This window comes from Orbicella franksi, chromosome 8 (assembly GCF_964199315.1).
Source record: "Orbicella franksi chromosome 8, jaOrbFran1.1, whole genome shotgun sequence".
Classification (NCBI taxonomy): domain Eukaryota; kingdom Metazoa; phylum Cnidaria; class Anthozoa; order Scleractinia; family Merulinidae; genus Orbicella; species Orbicella franksi.
In genome coordinates this window covers 31207244-31226014 of record NC_138152.1, presented here as the reverse complement: position 1 = coordinate 31226014, position 18771 = coordinate 31207244, and the positions used below count along the sequence as shown (strand labels likewise).

The window sequence follows — 18771 nt, the reverse complement described above, 5'->3', positions numbered from 1 at the left end:
ATTAATAGGGTATGCAGATCTGACGGTTTTCCATGAAATTTGGTCAGAACATTCACTGATAGATATGGAACAAAAGCGTGTCAGCGAATTCCTTTATTTTAAATACTTTCTTCGTGGCGGCCTTTAACGTAACAGGTTACGCGAATTTTTCGATAGTCGAACTTGACAGATCTATAAAAAGATAACCAATAGAAATAAAAGAAAATGCTGACACGCTTTTGGAGATTGAGGCTTTGTGATTAACACTGCACAGTTATTTTGCGTGGACGATCGCATTTGATACCCGATTAATTCGCTGGAACGTCAGTCGGTCATTTTGGAGTTGACGGCCTCTGCCGCCTTTGGAAAGCAAAATCCAAAACAAAACATAATTTTATCGAATTCTACATTTTATAACTTTTCTGTTGATATATAGTTTGTGGCGGTTTCCTTGAAAACAGCGCGCGTACGAAATTTTTTCTGGAGGACTCCCACGAAGGTTTGAAGTAACCTTAAAATTGTCACTTTCCTGTGTGGTGTTCGTAAAAAGAGACAAAGGGAGAAAATAGGCAAGCCTAATATGTACGCTGACTGAGCATTAATGTCAGGGTCGTCAGGGCCTAAAAGAAATTATTAGACGATGAACGCAAGAGTTCAACAGTGTAAACGAAAGAGCTATTTCACATTCTTGCTTCTTTGTTTTAGCAGTGTGCAAACTTATTTAAGCCAGCCATTCAAAACCAAAAACAAAGACACTTCACAACTTTAAGCATTTTCACTCTTTTAATGATAAATACAAAACCAATCCTCGCTCGCTGTCAAGTCACCCATGAACATATGACCACATATATTTTTAACCCTGCATTTGAGAGCATAATCTTTACTCGCCACCCTCAACATCCCATTGGTTTGTTATACACTACGGTAATTATTCACCTAATCGTTGGTCAACAACGAGTGCTATTTACTTCCAATCGTGGTAAATACCCTCAGTTTTTTCCTGACAATTTTGATGAGGAATTGTCGATCAGGTGATTTATAATATATTGCACTCTCTGGTATTTTATTAACAAAAATAATACTTCTGTAGTAACCTTTTAACTAAGTAAAAACCTAAAACCCACTTGCTTCTGGGATCACACCCAAAACTCAGTTTTCAAAAGTACTCGCTAACCCTTACAGTCTCAAAATCAAAACATAAATTCTCCTCACGACTTACCATAAAATTAACTGGAGTGCAGTTATGAGAACTTTGTTGAAAGTCAACGTCCAAAATTGATCATATTTTGTATGCTTCTCAAATATTTGCCTTAAATTTCTTTACAAGAAAGAGATAAAGAGAGAACGTTAAGGTTCAGTCATTTCATGAATCGTACATGAAGTTATCAAGTAGTTCGTCAGCTTGTGGCTTGGCAACGCCCCTGCTTAATCGCGGACAAAGTGTACTAAGAAACTGTACGATAGACTCTAAACAAGAAATCAAAAAGAGTTAAAACGTCTAATATAGCTAGAAGACTGCCGTTTATTGCCCGCAGATTCCTGCAATGCAGCCACAGTGGAAGTCAAACCTTACTTTTCAGTTCAGATCTGCATGTATCAATGAGTTCCAATTTTGTTGAACGACTGACAGGTACAGATGATTTACGTAACTTTCCTTGTTAGATTGTCATTTCAGTTGGCTCCACCACTACAAACTATATAAAGAATCTACTCTTCCAGGTCCTTGTCAAAGGCAGTTGTCATCTTCATATGCGGTTTTTTCTGCTTTTTCGTCCTCTGCAATAAAAAACCAAATGTCTAAGTGAAAAGGAAAAGGCTGGAAATCCCAAAAATTGCTTCTCGCATTTACTGCCCTTAGAAGCAAACCTTTGCCTTATTAAAAACGAGTGTTACTTTTCGTGAAGTTTTACCTCAATATTACCGCTTTTTAGGTGATCTCACCAGGCTCTTATTTTAGCTCATTGTTACCTTGTCATCTCAGTTTGATCCTCAACTCGTATTACCTGTTTGCTCAAGAGATTCTTTAACATCATCGTTTTCATTTTGTACATTCTGATTGCCATCTTCCTCGACGCACGATGAATTTGCCTGTCCGATTTCCCCAGATTCTACATTTAGACAAAAAAACCATTATTTATTTCATTTTTCCTAAGGTACGTTGGTCTGGAAATGAAAAACTGACGTAACCAACCTGCCGCATAATCGCCCTCGGTTCCACTCTCCTCTTTCTCACCCGGCAAAATAATCAACCTGAGCCTGTATTCCTCGGTTTCATTGTCAGTGGATTCCTGCCCTCCATTATCGTCTCTACTGTCCGAGTGGTACTCAGGATGTACTTGCCGCTGTTTGGCGCTGTAGCTTGTTCTACTGGAGGGTCGGTAAGCCTCGTTTGCGTGCGGATCTGTTGTCCAACCTTTGATCATGTGTTTGTGAACATGAGAAGCTTCTTCACAAGGAGACCGTGCCGAGTTCAACTTGTTCCGAGGAATTCTCTGTGGAGAACACAACAAGACTCTATGTACAGTGACTATACTTATATCACAGGACACCCACTGACAATATCTCTTTGTTTTGAAAACTATACATACATACGCCACAGGAAGGCCCACAACAACTGTTTCATTTTGTAGAACGGTACTCGAAAAATCGCAGAGGTCGCGGCCAGAGACAGATTGACTTAGAGGAGGAGGATTAATGGCCCCATTCTCCACGAGGAGAGAAGGGATCGCAGATGATGACTAGAAGAATCAAAGAATCTATTAGGAGGGGAGGATTACTGCGACGGTGATGTTAAATATGGATTGCATTACGCACAACTTAAAAACGAGACTATCGTGTAATACATATCACCTGTTCATATCTCTTTATAAACCTGGAGTAGCGCTGGTAATCCTTCCACTCTTTAACTCTCTCGTGCTCTTTCAATTCCTTATTCTGAATTCTTCTGCTGAACTCGTAATCCAGCAGATTTTGGTACTGTCTCTGTTTCAAACTCATAAGTTGTGTGACGGAGTAAATCCGTGCCACGCCCCAGATGTACTGTTTCTGTCCCATGCTCAAATCTTCATGATGAAGGAAGTAGTTAGATTTCATAAACCCAGGCAGTTCAACAGGAGTTCCGTCGAATCTCGACGGAGACTTTGCGCGCTGGAGGCCTGCCGATTGGGCCCGATCTCGTTCTTCTTGGCACACATAGACCTTGCTCGGCGGTCGGTTTAGCTTCGCTGCACTTCGGATGCCTTCGCTGTGATACATGCGAGTGGGCTGACAAGAGGTACTGCGTGAACTGTAGGTTACGCTGTGGTTGCTAAGAGACGAGCCTGAAAAGTAACGAGACAAAAGAAAAGGTAAATACATCACGTCTCTTACAAGATGGTGCGAAAGAGTTTGTTCAATCCATTTCAAAATAAAAGAAACTCACCTTACTTTTGAAATATCAGCAAAACTAAAATATAGATGAGGTTCTTTCTTAACTATTACAGACGTAAATTTATTACCTGCCCTGTCACGTGATCTGTTATCTGAAGCGGGTGGTTTCTCCCTTACTGCGCCTGCGCTAGCTGCCCTCTCAAGACTGCAAAGCAATGACACAAAAACATTTACCCATCAGTTAAAATAATAACGGAATTTTTCCAAAGCAATTTAAACGACTTTCATCCTGGCTGTGAGAACAAAAACCGCACCTTGTCTGTGTACCGATGGACCTTGTCACTTGGTTCCTCGCTCCATTGGTCCTTCCAGCGCTTCCGGACCTCTGAGCGGTAGGTGCTGGAGGATGGGGGGTAGAACTGCGCCTTTGAGACTGGCCAGCGGATGACGCTGTACTGGATGGCCTTGACTGATACTGGTAACAAGAAGAACAATGTTTATTTCATTGCAGGAGGACCTTTAATACTTAACACACAGCTGCCAACGTTACCATACATATACAAGAATACAGACAGAGAAACGTGGTATAAACTATATGAAAGTGCGTCGCGCGAGTAAACTCGCGAGGGTTTAGTACGTGCGAGAGAGATAAGTTGGGATACGAGTCGCTTGACAGGGTATTGATTTTGAGAAGAGAAATAACTTGTTTATCACTCTTTGCCCAAATACAATCGAAAACTGGAATAAAGGCGATGACGAAAAAGGTTTCATTAACCCACAAAATTAAATTCTGTCATGCAAGGTAAATAAACGATGACGTTTAAAGATATAACACAAGGTTCTAAGCTAAATTAAAATAATATTCATAGGTCTGTTCCGTACATGTAAATGATGAAAGCAGCGCAGTAAGAATTCAGTCGATAACTCAATTGAGGTGAAAAAAAGAACCCAGTTAACAACTGTTGAATTCATTCGCCTTAATTTACACCTGCGAATAAAAAAATACTTGAAAACAAACATGCAGATGTCTTTGACAATGAATATAGGCCTCGGAACAGATATAAATACAAAAAAATCACAACTGCAAGCGTCAAAAGTATTGTGCATTTATGCGCTAGACAAACGTATACTACTGAATTTTCGTAATAATGACGCAATTTAAATGCAAAGGCCCAGAAATAGTCCAAGGCTTGCCTGCACCAATAGAACCAATAATCTTGTCTAACCCGCTACAATGTCCAACCATCTCATCTATGATTAGCTGGATTATAGTAACTGGGAACGAGCGCAATACACTTACTGAACCGTTCCATGTTAAAAATCACGGGTAAGGTATATTTTCAATCTTGCCGAGGGCTCTGGACCGTAACAGATCAAAGCGACCTCACTTCAATCTTACTTCATACAAACAAACAGATTTTATACATTACACAAACAACCTTTGAACTGGATTGATTGCCATTTTGTTCCAGAGCGACATTGATTAACTGCTCCACTTGCCCAGCTGGAGTTTTCTTCCATTTCAAAGCTTCGTTACGCACAGTAAGAACTTTCCTTGGCTGTACGCGGTACAGAATAGCTCGATCTCGTCTAATAATATCCACATCTAAATTTGCGTTCTTTTCTTGAACGATGCATTTAACTGGTGCTAGTTTTTCACGCATTTTCTCAGTTTTTTTCCAGATGCTGGTGTAACAGGCACGGTATCCGAGAAGAGTGAGTGAATTTGCATCAAATCACTTTTTATAATTAACCTTTCTTTCTCCGTTGTGATTCCCTTGAGCTTGTTGATGAAAAAGCCAGCAAGTTTAAGTTATACGTGTATGGTTGACTTGCTACACACAAAGCATATCTATAATTCAAAACTTGATTACAAAACGAAGGAACATTTCCATTACAAAACATCAAGTACATTTTCAGCGTAGTTGCTTGGGAACCAATTGTTGACACTTAAGAGAAAAGAAGCAAGTTTTCTTGTCAATAGCTCGAAATAGACAAACCACTTAAATCCTTTGGCGATATTTTCTTAACAGCTGGTTGCAAAGTCAATAAAGTAGATTGAAATACAATCTGTATTTAGATAGCTTCATCCGACTACTTTGTCCAATTTCATGGTATAAAAATTTGTAGGAACAATAAGATTGAAGCTTATTTATATTTCGCCTCTATTGTAATTATTCTACGACGTAGTAAAACGTTGGAGATGGTCATCAAGACAAGCTAGAAAAAGTGAGAAATAAAACCATTATTGTTGGGGTCACTGTGGTGTAGTTTGCACAAAATCACCGGAAGCATGGTTCACTTAGCTCTTGCTTCATAATGCAAATTTGAAGAATAAGACAGCTGCAGGTACAGGGTTTAAAAAAATGACGAAACGTGGGGGAATCTGCGTCTCCGAGTAAAAACGGGTAATCAAGGAAACATTTTTGTTCAAGAAGAACGACACCAATAGATGTTTAGCTCATGAAATCAAATTTAGAAACAATGCACTCACTCTTTGCCTACACGCACCTACTGGGATCGAAAGAATCTCGCGTGTTGCGTAGCAGACGTAACATGTTCGCCCGCGCGCGTTACAGGAACTTATTCCGGTAGTCGTTGGTAAACAACGTATTTCGTGTATAAATCTTCTGTTTTAATCAAACAGACAGACAAACTAGTAGGACAGAATAGAACGTTCTAAAATTTGATCAGACAGACACAAAACCAAGTGAAGTCTTACAGTGAGTGCTTCAAAGTTTAAAGGTATAACAACGCACATCTACGTCATGTAGGTAACTGATAGTGAGGAAAGAAAACCTCTGGACCAGTGTAAAAAACGCACCTTCATAATTGATGTATTGTCAATAGATGGCTGCAGCCTGAACGTTTTCAATCCTGCTGGAGTAAATAACGACCGTTCATACTTTTCTTGCGTCTCTCGCCGCAGTCTATCCTGCTTCATTCTAGAAATTAATAAATAAATGTGTGTGAATAGTCATGAGCGACATGAAATTGTGTGACACTAATTTGGTAACGCAACACTCCTTTTCAGACATATCGAGCTGTCCGATCTCATATTTTAAAACACCATTTCAAAGAAACACGTCTTTCAGGCTACATTTCCGTGCAATTATTAGTAAGTTGTGATTCAAAGACAGAGAGAGAAGTGAATTCACAACAATAACACTTTTTTTCATCACTATTTTCCTGTGGTTTGAAGCGCGTGTCAGAAAACCGGAAATGATTCAATATGAAACGTCGCCTCAACGAAAAAACTTTCATGGCAGCCGTTCCCGAGTGGAAATCTGCTTCAAATATGGTGGCTATGGCTCACAATTTGCGCTGTATTTATTAAACAGGAAACACTGCCGAAATCCTTTTGTAAACAAGGCTGCTGGACTTGGCAGTAAGTAAACTTAATGTCGCGAAATGGGACTCCACTGAATTCCCCGTTCGCTAAGACATGTAATTGCGTTCGATTACTTCAGGTATTGACGAAAAGAAGAAAATTAGAAAGTTTAGAGTAATACAGTTAGTTACATTGTCTCGATTTGAGATAAACTGGGAACGCTAAACGGATTTCAACAATGTCCTAGAGTTACCGATTTTGTTTGACGTTCACTCAAATTAATAATAATAATTGTGATCGAACACAATTTGCTTTATCTCAAAGGAACTCTAATTTCAATTGCACTACAAACCTCTCCTGGCTAATAAAATAGATTCCGCTTTCCTGTATACGCAAGTATACCTCCTAACATTCTAACCAAAAAAATGAAATTCAATCTTTTTGTAAAAAGCCAAACTGCGCCAACTGAAATAGAAGACGACGCTTTGAGAAACTCGTTAGCTGCTGCTTACATAAAGCCGAAACGAAGCGATGGAATTCATACCTGTTACGGAGAGGCTCTGGCATTTTCCTACACCGTGGCAAACGTTTGGGAATCCAACGCTATTGTGTTAAACGTAAAAGACGACACACAACGCCGGCAGACATCCACTACGCGCAAAAATGCATGTGGTCGCCAGTCGGTTGTTTTGGTTGTCAAGACACTTCTTTGACTAACACAACAATAGCCATTGTTGTGAATGAATCATTCTAACCAATTAGCGGCACAAGCTGTGACCTTCTAAGTGTTATCAGAGCAGAAGTAACCCAAGATAGCTTCACCACAATGGTTCAACTTGAATCGATGCTTTTAACGGATAATCTTTTGTGCCGTAACACCACGCATGCTGTGCCGAAAGTCTAGTGCTGCGAGGAGGCCGAGGCTATTATGACTATTAAGCAGTCAGTCTTCGTATACGTAAGGAAAGCTCCAATACTTATGCTAAGTAAACCTACATATTTGAGACATTTCTTTTCCCTAGCACATGTGTTTGCGCTTACTTGAAAAGCTTAACACATAAACAGCAGTTTCACATACACAACACTGGAGGTGCATACGACCCAGGTCCTCGCATATTACAAGTCGTAGCCCGTTAGAGGCAAGTGTGAGTAGTGTTTTTTTTGGCTCGCCCTGGCGCATTCCGACAGGTAAGCACAGAACCCGCTGGGACAACCCTCAAGTTTGAAGTCACCCCCGACGTGGCATGAAATTGATCGCCGTCGATATGAACGTTTTGTCTTTTCGATAATTTTTTTGGTTAATTCTTACGATAGCTTGATCAAATAGCGTTTGGCTAACATTTGATGATGGGTACGGCTTTAGGTCGTCTCTCTCCTGTTCCCTGACAATTTGCTTTACACTCATTAAATTGAATCAAACGGAGTTTCTGATGACTATATCTTTTTTTAATTTACTGTACTATTACATTGCATACTGAGATTTTTACAAACATCCTTTAGTAATACTAACACTTACTAAATTATAGAGATAAAGGAAAAACTCGATATTAAAACTAGAAACACTGCTTCACATCTATTAGAATATTTGAATCTAATTAGGTCAATTTTCCTGGTCACCAGTAGGGGTCTGGTACAAGCAGACCAGTTACACAACAGTAAGTTCCACTTAGGTTAATTTATGAGAACGTTTCCTATTCTCGATCCTATTCGGTTTTGCGTTATCTCTATATAAGCAATGTATCTTTACGAGGCTAATCTATATTTTACTAAGATACTCTGTTCCCACTGTTAAATGATTTTAATTGATCATGAACACTCTTTGCCTAGCAGCTTTCCTCGTTTTCCTAAACCGAAGCTCGCATTACCAGTAGTCTAAACGGAACTGATAAAAAACGCTTTCTATTCCAGTTGTAAAATCTATGGTAATTGATTATTCAACCTCCCAAAATTCATCTAAAATCTAATTAAACTAGTGGCTTATTAAGCAAACCATAATTGCATATGAGACTCATATAATCACTCAGGATGTTGGACAAACACTCAAAAACATAAGTAGTAAATCGCATGATTTCGGCTTGTATTCTACAATCTTGTCTTTTCCCAATTGGCTTATGGCCAACTTCCTCTATGAGACGCGCCTGCAGTGAACCATGGGAGTTGTATTCATCAAAACAGATACCCAGTCCATAATGATGAATACAACTACCATGATTCCCTGCAGGCACATTCCATTATGGGAATGGACCATTGAAACAAAAAAAAGGGTAAACTTATAGATAGTTGTGGTATACAGCTTAGATAATAACGATTTACTGGACTAGCAAAGAAAGTGAAAACTGTAAAAACTAGTTCAACTGGGATGAGGAACCATTTGGTTGGCATTCTGCATCAAGTTCGTCATATCGAGACATCGGTTACAATGTATTTTTTACTTAGAATTATTTAGTCATCAGTAAAAGAGATATTTTAAAAACTTTCCCTTTTCTTTTCTTCTTACACTGACCCATTCGGAATTTGCTAACATTATTTCATCAGAAGATGAGTGGTACGTAGCCTGCGTTTCCGTGGGGTTTGGGAGCAAAGAAAGACCGAGGAACGGGATTTTCGGTTTTTTGCCCACGCGAAAAATGGGGCGAAAGCCAAAAAGCGAAAGAGGGGGGTGGGGGAGGGTTTCCTTCCCCTCCCCCACCCCCCTCTTTCGCTTTTTGGCTCTCGCCCCATTTTTCGCGCGGGCAAAACACCGAAAATCCCGTTCCTCGGTCTTTCTTTGCTCCCAAACCCCACGGAAACGCAGGCTACGCAGGCTAAGTGGTACGTATTTTCTTTGATTTACTCGTAAACTGTGCAACCGTTCCACTGGAAACGGTTACCACTGTTGACGATCCACAACTCAGAAACCTGCTGGTAAACGGCAAAACTGAGAAATGAATGTGCAGACAAAGTTTTCATCGCGAAATTGGTGCATTTCGTACATGCGATCAGTCATTGAATCCGTCAACACTCGCAGCATCGTTTACGTTCCTATTTTAAACGTCCAGTGTTGCATGTGAATGAGAGATGGCTAGGAGTATGACACGCAGTTAAAAAAAAACAGAAATGAGACTTTTCTGTTTACTTGACTGAGTTTCATACTCCTAGCCAACTCCCATTCACATGCTTCACTAGACGTTTAAACATGGACGTAAACGATCATTGCTCTATGAACTGCGAGTGTTACGGGATTCAATCCATCGCATGTACGAAATTCGCGATGAAAATCTCGTCTGAACATTCAATGTCTCAGTTTGTTGTTCACCAACAGGTTTCTGAGTTGTGGAGATCGTCAACAACGATAAACGTTCCTAGTGGAACAGAGTGATACCCTTGAAGAAATTGTTTAGCAATTCCAAGTCATCATCTTCATCTCTGTCGTCACTTAGTTCATTCTTCTGCCATGTAATCTGTTGAATATCGTCTTCAGTCTTCATTGTTTCTCTTTCCAAGTTCAGGAGAACCTCCTTCTGTTTGAGGAAATTTTTGAAGTCATGCTGCAGAAAATAAAAGAGAAATTCTGTAACACATGCAATGAATAGTTCTGATGATAGAAATCACAACCACAAACAAACCATAATTTTTCCCAATTAACAAGAAGTCTGATGTAAAGCTGAAATCTTTATCTATACTCTTTGTCACATTGTTTATCTGAGACCCAGGATGCTTTCCCACCTAAATAAATCAAGAAAGCGAGTTCCGGCGTCTCTCAGCTCAAACGTCGCAACGGGGATAGGGCTAGTAGGCAAATGCTAAGAAAGTCTACTTTTAGGAGCCAGGCAAAGACGTGACGATAAAACCAGGTGTAAGACTGGTTTAAGGGAACATGTCGCTCTAATATATCACATGCAAACATTTTGCGATTACATTTCGACAAGGCATCAAATGAGGTAAGTAACTGGTTAAGTAATCAAAGGGCTGTGACACAAGTACGCAAGTGTGTACCTATTTTTGGTGGCGTAACACAACAGATTGAACTTGTGCGCAGTTCCCAAGTAACCTAAGCACTTCCGCTTTTACCACAGCCAAGAAAAATAGAAACGGGGTTTTTCCCAGGAGTAGTTGGTCTCTGGGCAATTATAATAATTGATTTAATGGATAGTATTTATACCCACCGTTCGAAGAACTATCTTTGGATCCGACGAAACGCCAAGAGCTCTTGATATCTCTGCGATTCTAAATTCACGCCATGGCGGTTCTAACAAACAGCAAATCTCTCCTGATATTACCAATGTCTTAAGAATGTTTTGCCATTTCTTGCCTTTGTTATCCAGACATGCTTCTTCGACCAGACGGCTGATCAGTCGATGTTCGTCCGCCGACCCAAGGATATGCTGCAGAAGATTTCTAATGACATGCAATCTCTTAGTCCCTTTAAAACTCTTCTTGATCACTCGTCTCATCAGTCGAGCTGTTTCTATCCATGGTATGTGCCACGGCTCGTCAGTTTCGCGAGTGGAATTAGGGGAAGTCCCGCAATATGTCTCCAAGACTTGTTTGTAAAATGCTCCAGCTTCGAAGCATTGTAAAATCGAGATTTCCTTTGGCTTTCGAACGGTCTCTAGACTGAAAAATCTCTTGAGTAAGTCAAGATTTCTCGGACCGATGAGTCCATGATCCATGAGCTGTTGAATCAACAGGAAAGGATCCCTCATGTAAGAGCTGAAATCCAACGATGGTTTGATCAGTCCGTCACAGTAAATGAAAAATGCGCTTTTTTCTCGATCTTTCATGTGTTCCTCGTTCTGGACAAAACGAAGTAGAACTTGAGCAAGCGCATTTGATCCATAGTCAAGCGTTTCTGGCCATCTAAACGCATATCCTCGTGAATTTGTAGTGTTTAATTGATCACGGGACCGCCATTCTCCCTCCTCAAACTCTTCGATTCGCTTCTTGACGTCTTTTCTATGACCAGCTTCAGCAACCTGCTTCAGGAAATCTACATTATCCTTCTCTAAGATCCGTCTTTGCTTTAGTTTTTGGAACAATTCCACCAGGTTTTCTTCCTGAGAATCAATCCCGTGTTCAAAACACTTTGCCTTCAGTGTCGCTGTTAAAATGCTGCCCACGTTACACTGAAGGAATACATCTACAAGTAAACCGTTCAGTGCTTCTTCGAAACACTCTGAATCACCGCTACAGTCCATGGGTAGAGATTATAACATTGTTTAAACCAAAGTCGAGAAATCGACCAAGGTAAGCTTTTCTTCGTGAAATAAACAACTAGCATTGACTCCCCGAGCGAGCTCTGCGATATTTATGTTGCGCCGATTTGGTTGAATCTTATTGGCTAGATAAAAATATTAACGTGATGTAATGGTCTATTTCTCGTATAATCAACCTCGTTCCCAGGGTCTCTCATCTGATGAGAGACCCTGGGAACGAGGTTGTCGTATAATATGAATATTTCAGATTGGGTCAAAAGGTCTCCAACTCTAGCTCTTTGCCTCTCTGTTTATTTTGAGCAAAAGAGAACTCAGGCGATTGGGGCGAGACAGGATGACGCATGAAAGGAATTGGACTAGAGAGTTACGTTTTGGTATAAATGTATAGCGACTTGTGTTTAATCACAAGTATTTAAGAAAATCAAACTTTTATAACATGCTTGTTACTACTATGGAATGAGCAGGTTAAAGCATTTCCTGTGAATGTGAAATAGTCCTCGATGAAGTCTCCCCTCCTCTTCACGGATTCCTTCCCAACTCACTGCGCAAAAGAGACAAAGGATGATTTTTCCACCAAACCACCATATGTCCCATATGAGGTCAACAGAACGCGCCAAATGTGAGTCCGTATGGCACTGAAGAGTCGAATTTTGTTTTCGTCATTCACACGCGCCTTATGCGATCGGTACAATTTTTTGATGATGCAGCACTAGAAGCCGAAATACTAGAAAATGAAATGATAGTGGAACTGGTAAATCCCTTAGCTGATGGTTTGATATGTAAAGTGCGCGTACATTTTGCCCATTGCTCGGATTTCTTTTGAGCCGTTACACCGTACATGTTGGTGTTGCGTGGAGACCGATTGTAACAAACTAAAATAGAACAAGGCTACTATTGGACATTGTCCACACTACGACGGAGGAATTTGAAAACGGAGGTTTCACTCTAAAAGCCCCCCGGGGGGGACTCCCATATGGAATGGACGGGGATGCTCGTCGTCTCGCTTAGGGGTGTAAATTTCGGATTTTGGTCACGCTTAGGGTGTTCTGGGCAAAATGTCATTATTTTTAGCCGTCAAGGTCTCGTTAAGGGTTGCACGCGAAGAAATAACAAAACAGGAAGAATTTTGATTCTTTAAATTTTACTCAATTCATATAAACAAAGTACTTTTTATTTGTCTGTTTCATAAACTGGTCTCTTTTAGGGGTCTGCATAAGCTTCGGCCACGCCCAGATTGGTCTCTTTTAGGGGTTAAATTCAAAATTTCTGACGAGCATCCCCGTCCACTCCATATGGGAGCCCCCCCCTCCCCCCCCCCCCCCGCGGGCTAAAAACGCATCAAATGTTTTCCTTCCACACTTCGCCGGAGAAATTTGAAAACGCAACAATCACATTGCATTTAATTTGTGTTTGAATAGAACTAGATCAGGGAAATCACATGACTATTGTAACGTCATCGTTTAGAAAAAGCTTCGTTTTTAAAATGTTCTCCCTCCACACTAAAACGCAAAGCCGGGTTTTCAAATTCCTCCGGTTTGGAGAGCGTTTTCGAAAAGTTAAGCTCCATTTTCGTGACGGATTAGTGTGGACAGAAGGCCTAACCTGAGAAATAAAGTTTCGTTTTCAAATTCCTCCAACGTATTGTGGACAGGGCCTAAGATGCGACTCAACACTCGATTTTTTATCCAAACTCTTTCCGTTGGAGATGTTTTGAGAAGATGCAGTAGTTGAGATCAGCGGCAGTAGTTGATAATTTGTGTCCCCGTAGATGAAGGCACCGATTTGTGTTTCAAGAAGATCGAAGGTGACGTACGAGTCAAGCGTCCTTGAATACCTTAAAATACTTCAGTTTATTATCAAACTGCAGCGAATACTGTCCAAATAACAGTACAAATATACAGCGATATTGTACAGTAGAAAACCTGTTTGGTGTATTTGTACAGTAGAAAACCTGTTTGCCGTACAGGTCGGCGCGCGCACGCAAAACTGTCACACTCTCCCTCTTTCATTGATAAATTTATTGACCACAGCAGTTGGATAACAAATCTCTTATTAGATATCTTGGTGTGTAGTATCGCTGTATATTTTTACCCGTTGTTTGTATTTTGACTCCCCCTAGGGGCTCGTCAAAAGACTGCACAGTCGTAAAAATATACAGCGATACTACACACCAAAACATCTAATAAGATATATATACCGTATGCGGACCCGAATATTTGGCTTTTTGCAGAGTGACTGCTGCTAGTAATCAGTGTACAGTCGAACCTGTATATAACGGCCAACCTCGGGACTTGAGGAACTGGCCGCTACGCACTGGGCGTGGTCTAAAGTCAATTTAAATGGGGTATCTACTAAAACACTTCATGCAAGGAAACAATAGGACAATCAACACTCTTTCAAGCTATCAATGCTTTGAACAAGGTTCAGTGTCAACTTGTAACTTAACGGTGTAATATACGTAACATTGTGTAAAAGTACTGTACAATAAATTGTGTTCTTCTCTTCTACGGTATGCAGTACTTTATTTCTATGACTTACAGTTCACAACAAAGTATCTCATTTCGTCAGTTTATAGTTGCTACATTCAATTTCATAGCTGTTACGTCCAGGGTGGCCGCTTAATACAAGTAAAAATTACAAAGAAAGATAAACATAGGACTGTGTAGGGTGGCCGTGGCCGCTTAATACAGCGTTTGCATGAGCGGAAATCGGGACTTTGAAAACTGGCCGCTTACTAAAGGGTGACCGCTTAATACAGGGCCGTTACATACAGGTTCGACTGTATTCTTATATTGTACGAGCGGTTAGAACAATAACATTTTCAACTCCAGGTCTTAAATTAGGGAGGCCCTCATACTAAGTGCAGGTTGACTCAGCATATTTTCCGTTGCGACACAAGCGATTTACTCAGTCTGTTTATTGCCGATCATATTGACGACATAAAACCTTGCAAAACAGTTTTGTGTTATTAACCAAGGTATAGTAATTTTGTATGTGCATAGATTTTCTTTTTTGATTCCAAATGCAAGATTTAATGTAATCGAAGAGCACCCAACCTCGTCTCTAAACGTAATCATTTATTTATTCAGTGTTTATTTATTATTAGCTCGACAGTAGCTCTTTGTATTCAATCCAGTTACACTCCAGACGTCGGACAAAAAGCAAGTTACAATTCAGCAGGAATCCGGTAAGAACCACTGTTGGACAAAAGATTTTAAAAGACGGCTCCGTAAACGTCACTGTTTCAATATGGCGCCGGAGTGAGTGGTAAGTGTTCCTGCTTACTAAAGCAGATTTAAAAACCATTAAACGTCTTTAATAGTACATACTGCGAATTTCAAAATGTTCAGTGATTTGTAATAACTTGGGCTATGCTGGCATTTGATGGAGGGTTTTCAACTGGCTTGCAAGGGTTGTGTATTAAGACAAGATGCTGACTACTCAATAAGTTGTACTTAAGGTTATGACGTTACGTGTTATTTAAACCGCCGAACGTGTTCCCATCATGTTAAGTTATCACGTCATGATATTGTGATATTGGGCCACAGGGTGGCTCTTGGCGAAAACACTTGACTGATTGATTGGAAATATTGTTTTTAGTGTATCAGTCATATTGGCAGCCAGTGCTACAGATGTCTTTCTTCTTTTGACTTTACGTTTGGCTTTGGCAGAGACCAGACGACTATTCTTCTTTCATGAATAGTGTCTCCTTACAAATTATTTTTACAGGTAGCTTACCAAAAGTGTTATTAAAGATATTGCCTCCGATAACCCCCCTAACCAGTCTTAACAGCTGCTGATGAAAAATGACTTTAGCGCCTTATCGGGACGAGCAGTTGAACTATTTCAAGTTTGCTTCCATCGTCCTGAATGACTTTCCTAAAGCCTTACGTCAGACATTCAAATCCATGTGGGACAACACCTTTGGATATCTCCCTGGTTACCAACTCTGGGATGACTCCATCACTGTGCGGAACATGTTTCTCCGCACAGAAGGTGGAACCACCAGAATTCCCGCACACCTCTCGTATAACGAATGGGACGGTACCGCTTTGTTCCAGGCGACAATCTACGCACGCTCCTTCGCGCTACCAGACAGCAGAGGACATCACAGGACACTTAGTGACTTGCATGTGAAGCCCAGAAGATTACCTCATGGCAGTTTTCATCCGTCGGTGAAAAGCCCGGGTGGAAATGAGGCTGAAACTTATGCACTGGCGATTGATCAACTTCGTCTTCTTAGAAATTCGATTTGTCACTCACACGGTTCTGAGATAATCAAGGTCACATTTGACCAGTACGTGCAACTTGCTAAAGATGCGTTTAAAGCTCTGGGAGTGAACACAAACTCCATTGATGCTGTAGGAGGTTTGACTGAGTCGGACTTCCCCACAAGAAAGGTTCGTCAGTTAGAGGAAGACACCAGAATAGAGTTGCAGGCAGTAAACAAATTCCTCCAAGACGAGGTGACAGATCATCTACTGGATATACAGTCAGATATTGTTCAGTCAAAGCAGGAAAGACAGAACGATCGGAAAAGAACAGACACAGAAAGAAAGGAAGAGATTCAGGACCTTAAGATCCAGTTAAAGAGCGACAAAGATGAGTTGAAAGACAAGCTGGAACACATCACGTCGGTTATCATTCCGTCAAACCAGAAACAACTAGAAGATCGAAAAGTGACCGAGAAAGAACTTGACAACCTGACGAAACAGTTACAATTTGACAAAGATGAGGTTAAGGAAGAAATTAGAATAACTGCGGAGAAAACCATTGAAGCAGCAACTGGAGCAAGCAGAGGAATCACTGAGGACCTGGCGGAACTGAAAGAAAAAGTGGATGACATAATCAAAAGCAACAAATCAGGTAACTCTATAATAACTTCAGATACATATATACATACATAAAACTTTATTTTTTCTCAGATTTTCAGTAGCCAAAAATAGGCTAGTATCTCCGAGAAAATTAAAATCAAAATAAAGTAACACTATGTATATTGAATAAAATATCAACTTGGTCTTACGTCATAGTAATCACATTAGCCTTTAAGGTTGTAAAAAAAAAAGGCAAACCCATATCAAACAGTATGCAGAAATTTTGGGGAAGTTGTTGCATTCTCAGCCGTGGGCGTTCGTGGGAATCTGGTTCTAACCTAAGAGGAATTCGTCTGGGCAAGGAGACGGTGATGGGTAGGGGATCAAATACCCTATATATTCCCAAGGGTATCTCTCGCGAGTTAGAAATGGTGAATTCTGTGACACGGGTTTTACTCAGGTGGATTTTTCTCAGCTGTATGGCCTAACCAGCTTTAACGTATTTTCATTCTCCACCAACACATGCACGTAATGCATGTGGTAACATTATCCACGGGAAAATTGTGTGCAATGTCTAAAATACCTTTTGAAGGATTACCTTAAGCGAAAGGTCTTTATAAGAGATTACTTCTCTTACTTTATCCTCTCTTGTTGGGTACCCTGTCTAAAAATAACCTTTGAAGGATTTCGTTAAGAGTAAGGTCTGTACGGGGATTTCCTCTCCTACTTCATCCTCTCTTGCCGTCCTCATTCGTAAATCCCTGTCTTTATATTAATATTCCTAAGAAGCTGACGAGGAAAAATAAATACAGGTGGACCCTGCTAATTCGAACTCAGGTGCTGCGAATTCTTCGTTATTTCGAGCTTAAAATCATTTCGCTTGGATTTCCCGTCCCGTCATCTATTATGGGCTATTTCGAAATATGTTTCGTTTTCCCTGCGAGTTCGAACTAGCGGGCTTCAGTTGTAAAATATTTTTAAGGTACTTTCTGACCCTCAGTCTTAATGACGTTTTTGGTTTTACACCTTACTTGAACATCTTTACTTCCGATAAAAACTTCATTACAATTTTAGTACATAGTGCAGGACAGTTTGTTCAAATAAGGTAACTATTGTAATAATGTTTCTCGCTGTTGTTTTATATTTAAGTTGTAAATTACTCTTCAAATATCGATTTTTTTTCATAGATACTAAAGTCGTTTTACCGAGATCATGTCTTCCTACAACTGTTCCACACTTCACTGGCCGTCAGAACGAATGTGACGAGATCATTGGTCATGCGACGTCCGAATCTACCCGAATTGTGTCGATCTGGGGTTCGCCTGGATTCGGGAAGACGTCGATTGCAATTAATGTGGGACATCATCTTCAGTCTGAAGGATTACCTATTTTATTTCCTCTCATTACGAGGGTCTGGTTCAAAAGCAGATCTGACATCGAAGCTTCTTAGCTTTCTTCGGCAGTCTTCTTCAAACGAACCATCATCTCAGCCTCTCTCGCTAGATGACGAACTTTGCGAACTGTTTAGCAGGATCGTTGATCGTTGTGTATTCATTCTTGATAATGCTGACGATCTGTTCAAGAGTGGCGCGGCAAACGTTACGGAGGAGGTCGTGAATCTTCTTGAAGAAATCCTCGGGCGGAACGAACGGGTGACATTCATCCTTACCACAAGGGAATCGTTGGAATTTATGAAGATTCATTTCCAAGGCCTCCAGGCAGTAAGAATAAGACCACTGGACGAGCACTCTTCTGAAAGCTTAGTTCACGGATTACTGGCGCCAAATGTGACCTCTTCCGACTGCAGCAGAATTACCCAAATCTGTGGGCACGTACCTTTAGCCATTAAGTTATTGTGTTCTTCCATTTCTGAAGATAATGCTCAACCGAGTCAATTTTTGGATGAACTCATGGCAGATAAAGAAAGTAATATTATCGCTATTTTGGACGACAACCCAGATTATACCAGCAATCTGAGGCTAGAATTCCTCTTTGATTCATCTTTTCAGAGACTCTCTACTCAAGAAAAAGAAGCTCTTGTGTCTTTGAGTGTTCTTCCAGAGAATTTCAGTCAAGAAGTTGC

At 40.5% G+C, this 18771-nt stretch overlaps 2 protein-coding genes and 1 pseudogene across 5 annotated transcripts in view; 1 reads left to right on the top strand and 2 right to left on the bottom strand.

The window, feature by feature from the left end:
• Positions 1-751: 751 nt before the first annotated feature.
• LOC145496166 (uncharacterized) lies at positions 752-7313 on the bottom strand. 3 transcript variants are annotated; one of them, XM_081475812.1, is made up of 8 exons: positions 7224-7313; positions 6173-6293; positions 3663-3823; positions 3477-3553; positions 2830-3299; positions 2171-2471; positions 1983-2087; positions 752-1755 (listed from the first exon to the last, which is right to left on the bottom strand). In XM_081475812.1, exons 1-8 carry the CDS (start codon positions 7244-7246, stop codon positions 1706-1708), a joined length of 1308 nt encoding a protein of 435 aa, XP_081331938.1. In that variant the 5' UTR covers positions 7247-7313; the 3' UTR covers positions 752-1705. The 3 variants fall into 3 exon arrangements, with proteins under 3 accessions (XP_081331938.1, XP_081331937.1, XP_081331939.1); XM_081475811.1 differs by lacking the exons at positions 6173-6293; positions 7224-7313 and adding an exon at positions 4788-6142; XM_081475813.1 differs by lacking the exons at positions 1983-2087; positions 6173-6293; positions 7224-7313 and adding an exon at positions 4788-6144.
• Positions 7314-10017: 2704 nt separating this feature from the next.
• LOC145496167 (uncharacterized) lies at positions 10018-12499 on the bottom strand. The gene is made up of 2 exons (XM_081475814.1): positions 10825-12499; positions 10018-10206 (listed from the first exon to the last, which is right to left on the bottom strand). Exons 1-2 carry the CDS (start codon positions 11854-11856, stop codon positions 10021-10023), a joined length of 1218 nt encoding a protein of 405 aa, XP_081331940.1. The 5' UTR covers positions 11857-12499; the 3' UTR covers positions 10018-10020.
• Positions 12500-14519: 2020 nt separating this feature from the next.
• LOC145496083 (uncharacterized) overlaps positions 14520-18771 on the top strand; it is a 7274-nt pseudogene continuing 3022 nt past the window's right edge. The window contains exons 1-2 of the transcript XR_014050516.1: positions 14520-16740; positions 17876-18771. The exon at positions 17876-18771 is cut by the window's right edge and continues 3022 nt beyond it. The product of XR_014050516.1 is annotated as an uncharacterized LOC145496083 (transcript). The remainder of the gene's footprint in view (positions 16741-17875) is intronic.

Coding starts and splice junctions, on each gene's coding strand:
- LOC145496167 (XM_081475814.1), bottom strand. CDS start 11,856: ATGGACTGTAGCGGTGATTCAGAGTGTTTCGAAGAAGCACTGAACGGT. Junction 10,207..10,824: donor CAAAGATAGTTCTTCGAACG/GTGGGTATAAAT, acceptor TATTTTCTGCAG/CATGACTTCAAAAATTTCCT.
- LOC145496166 (XM_081475811.1), bottom strand. CDS start 5,012: ATGCGTGAAAAACTAGCACCAGTTAAATGCATCGTTCAAGAAAAGAAC. Junction 3,824..4,787: donor GCAATCAATCCAGTTCAAAG/GTTGTTTGTGTA, acceptor TCTTGTTACCAG/TATCAGTCAAGGCCATCCAG. Junction 3,300..3,476: donor CAGATCACGTGACAGGGCAG/GTAATAAATTTA, acceptor GTTACTTTTCAG/GCTCGTCTCTTAGCAACCAC.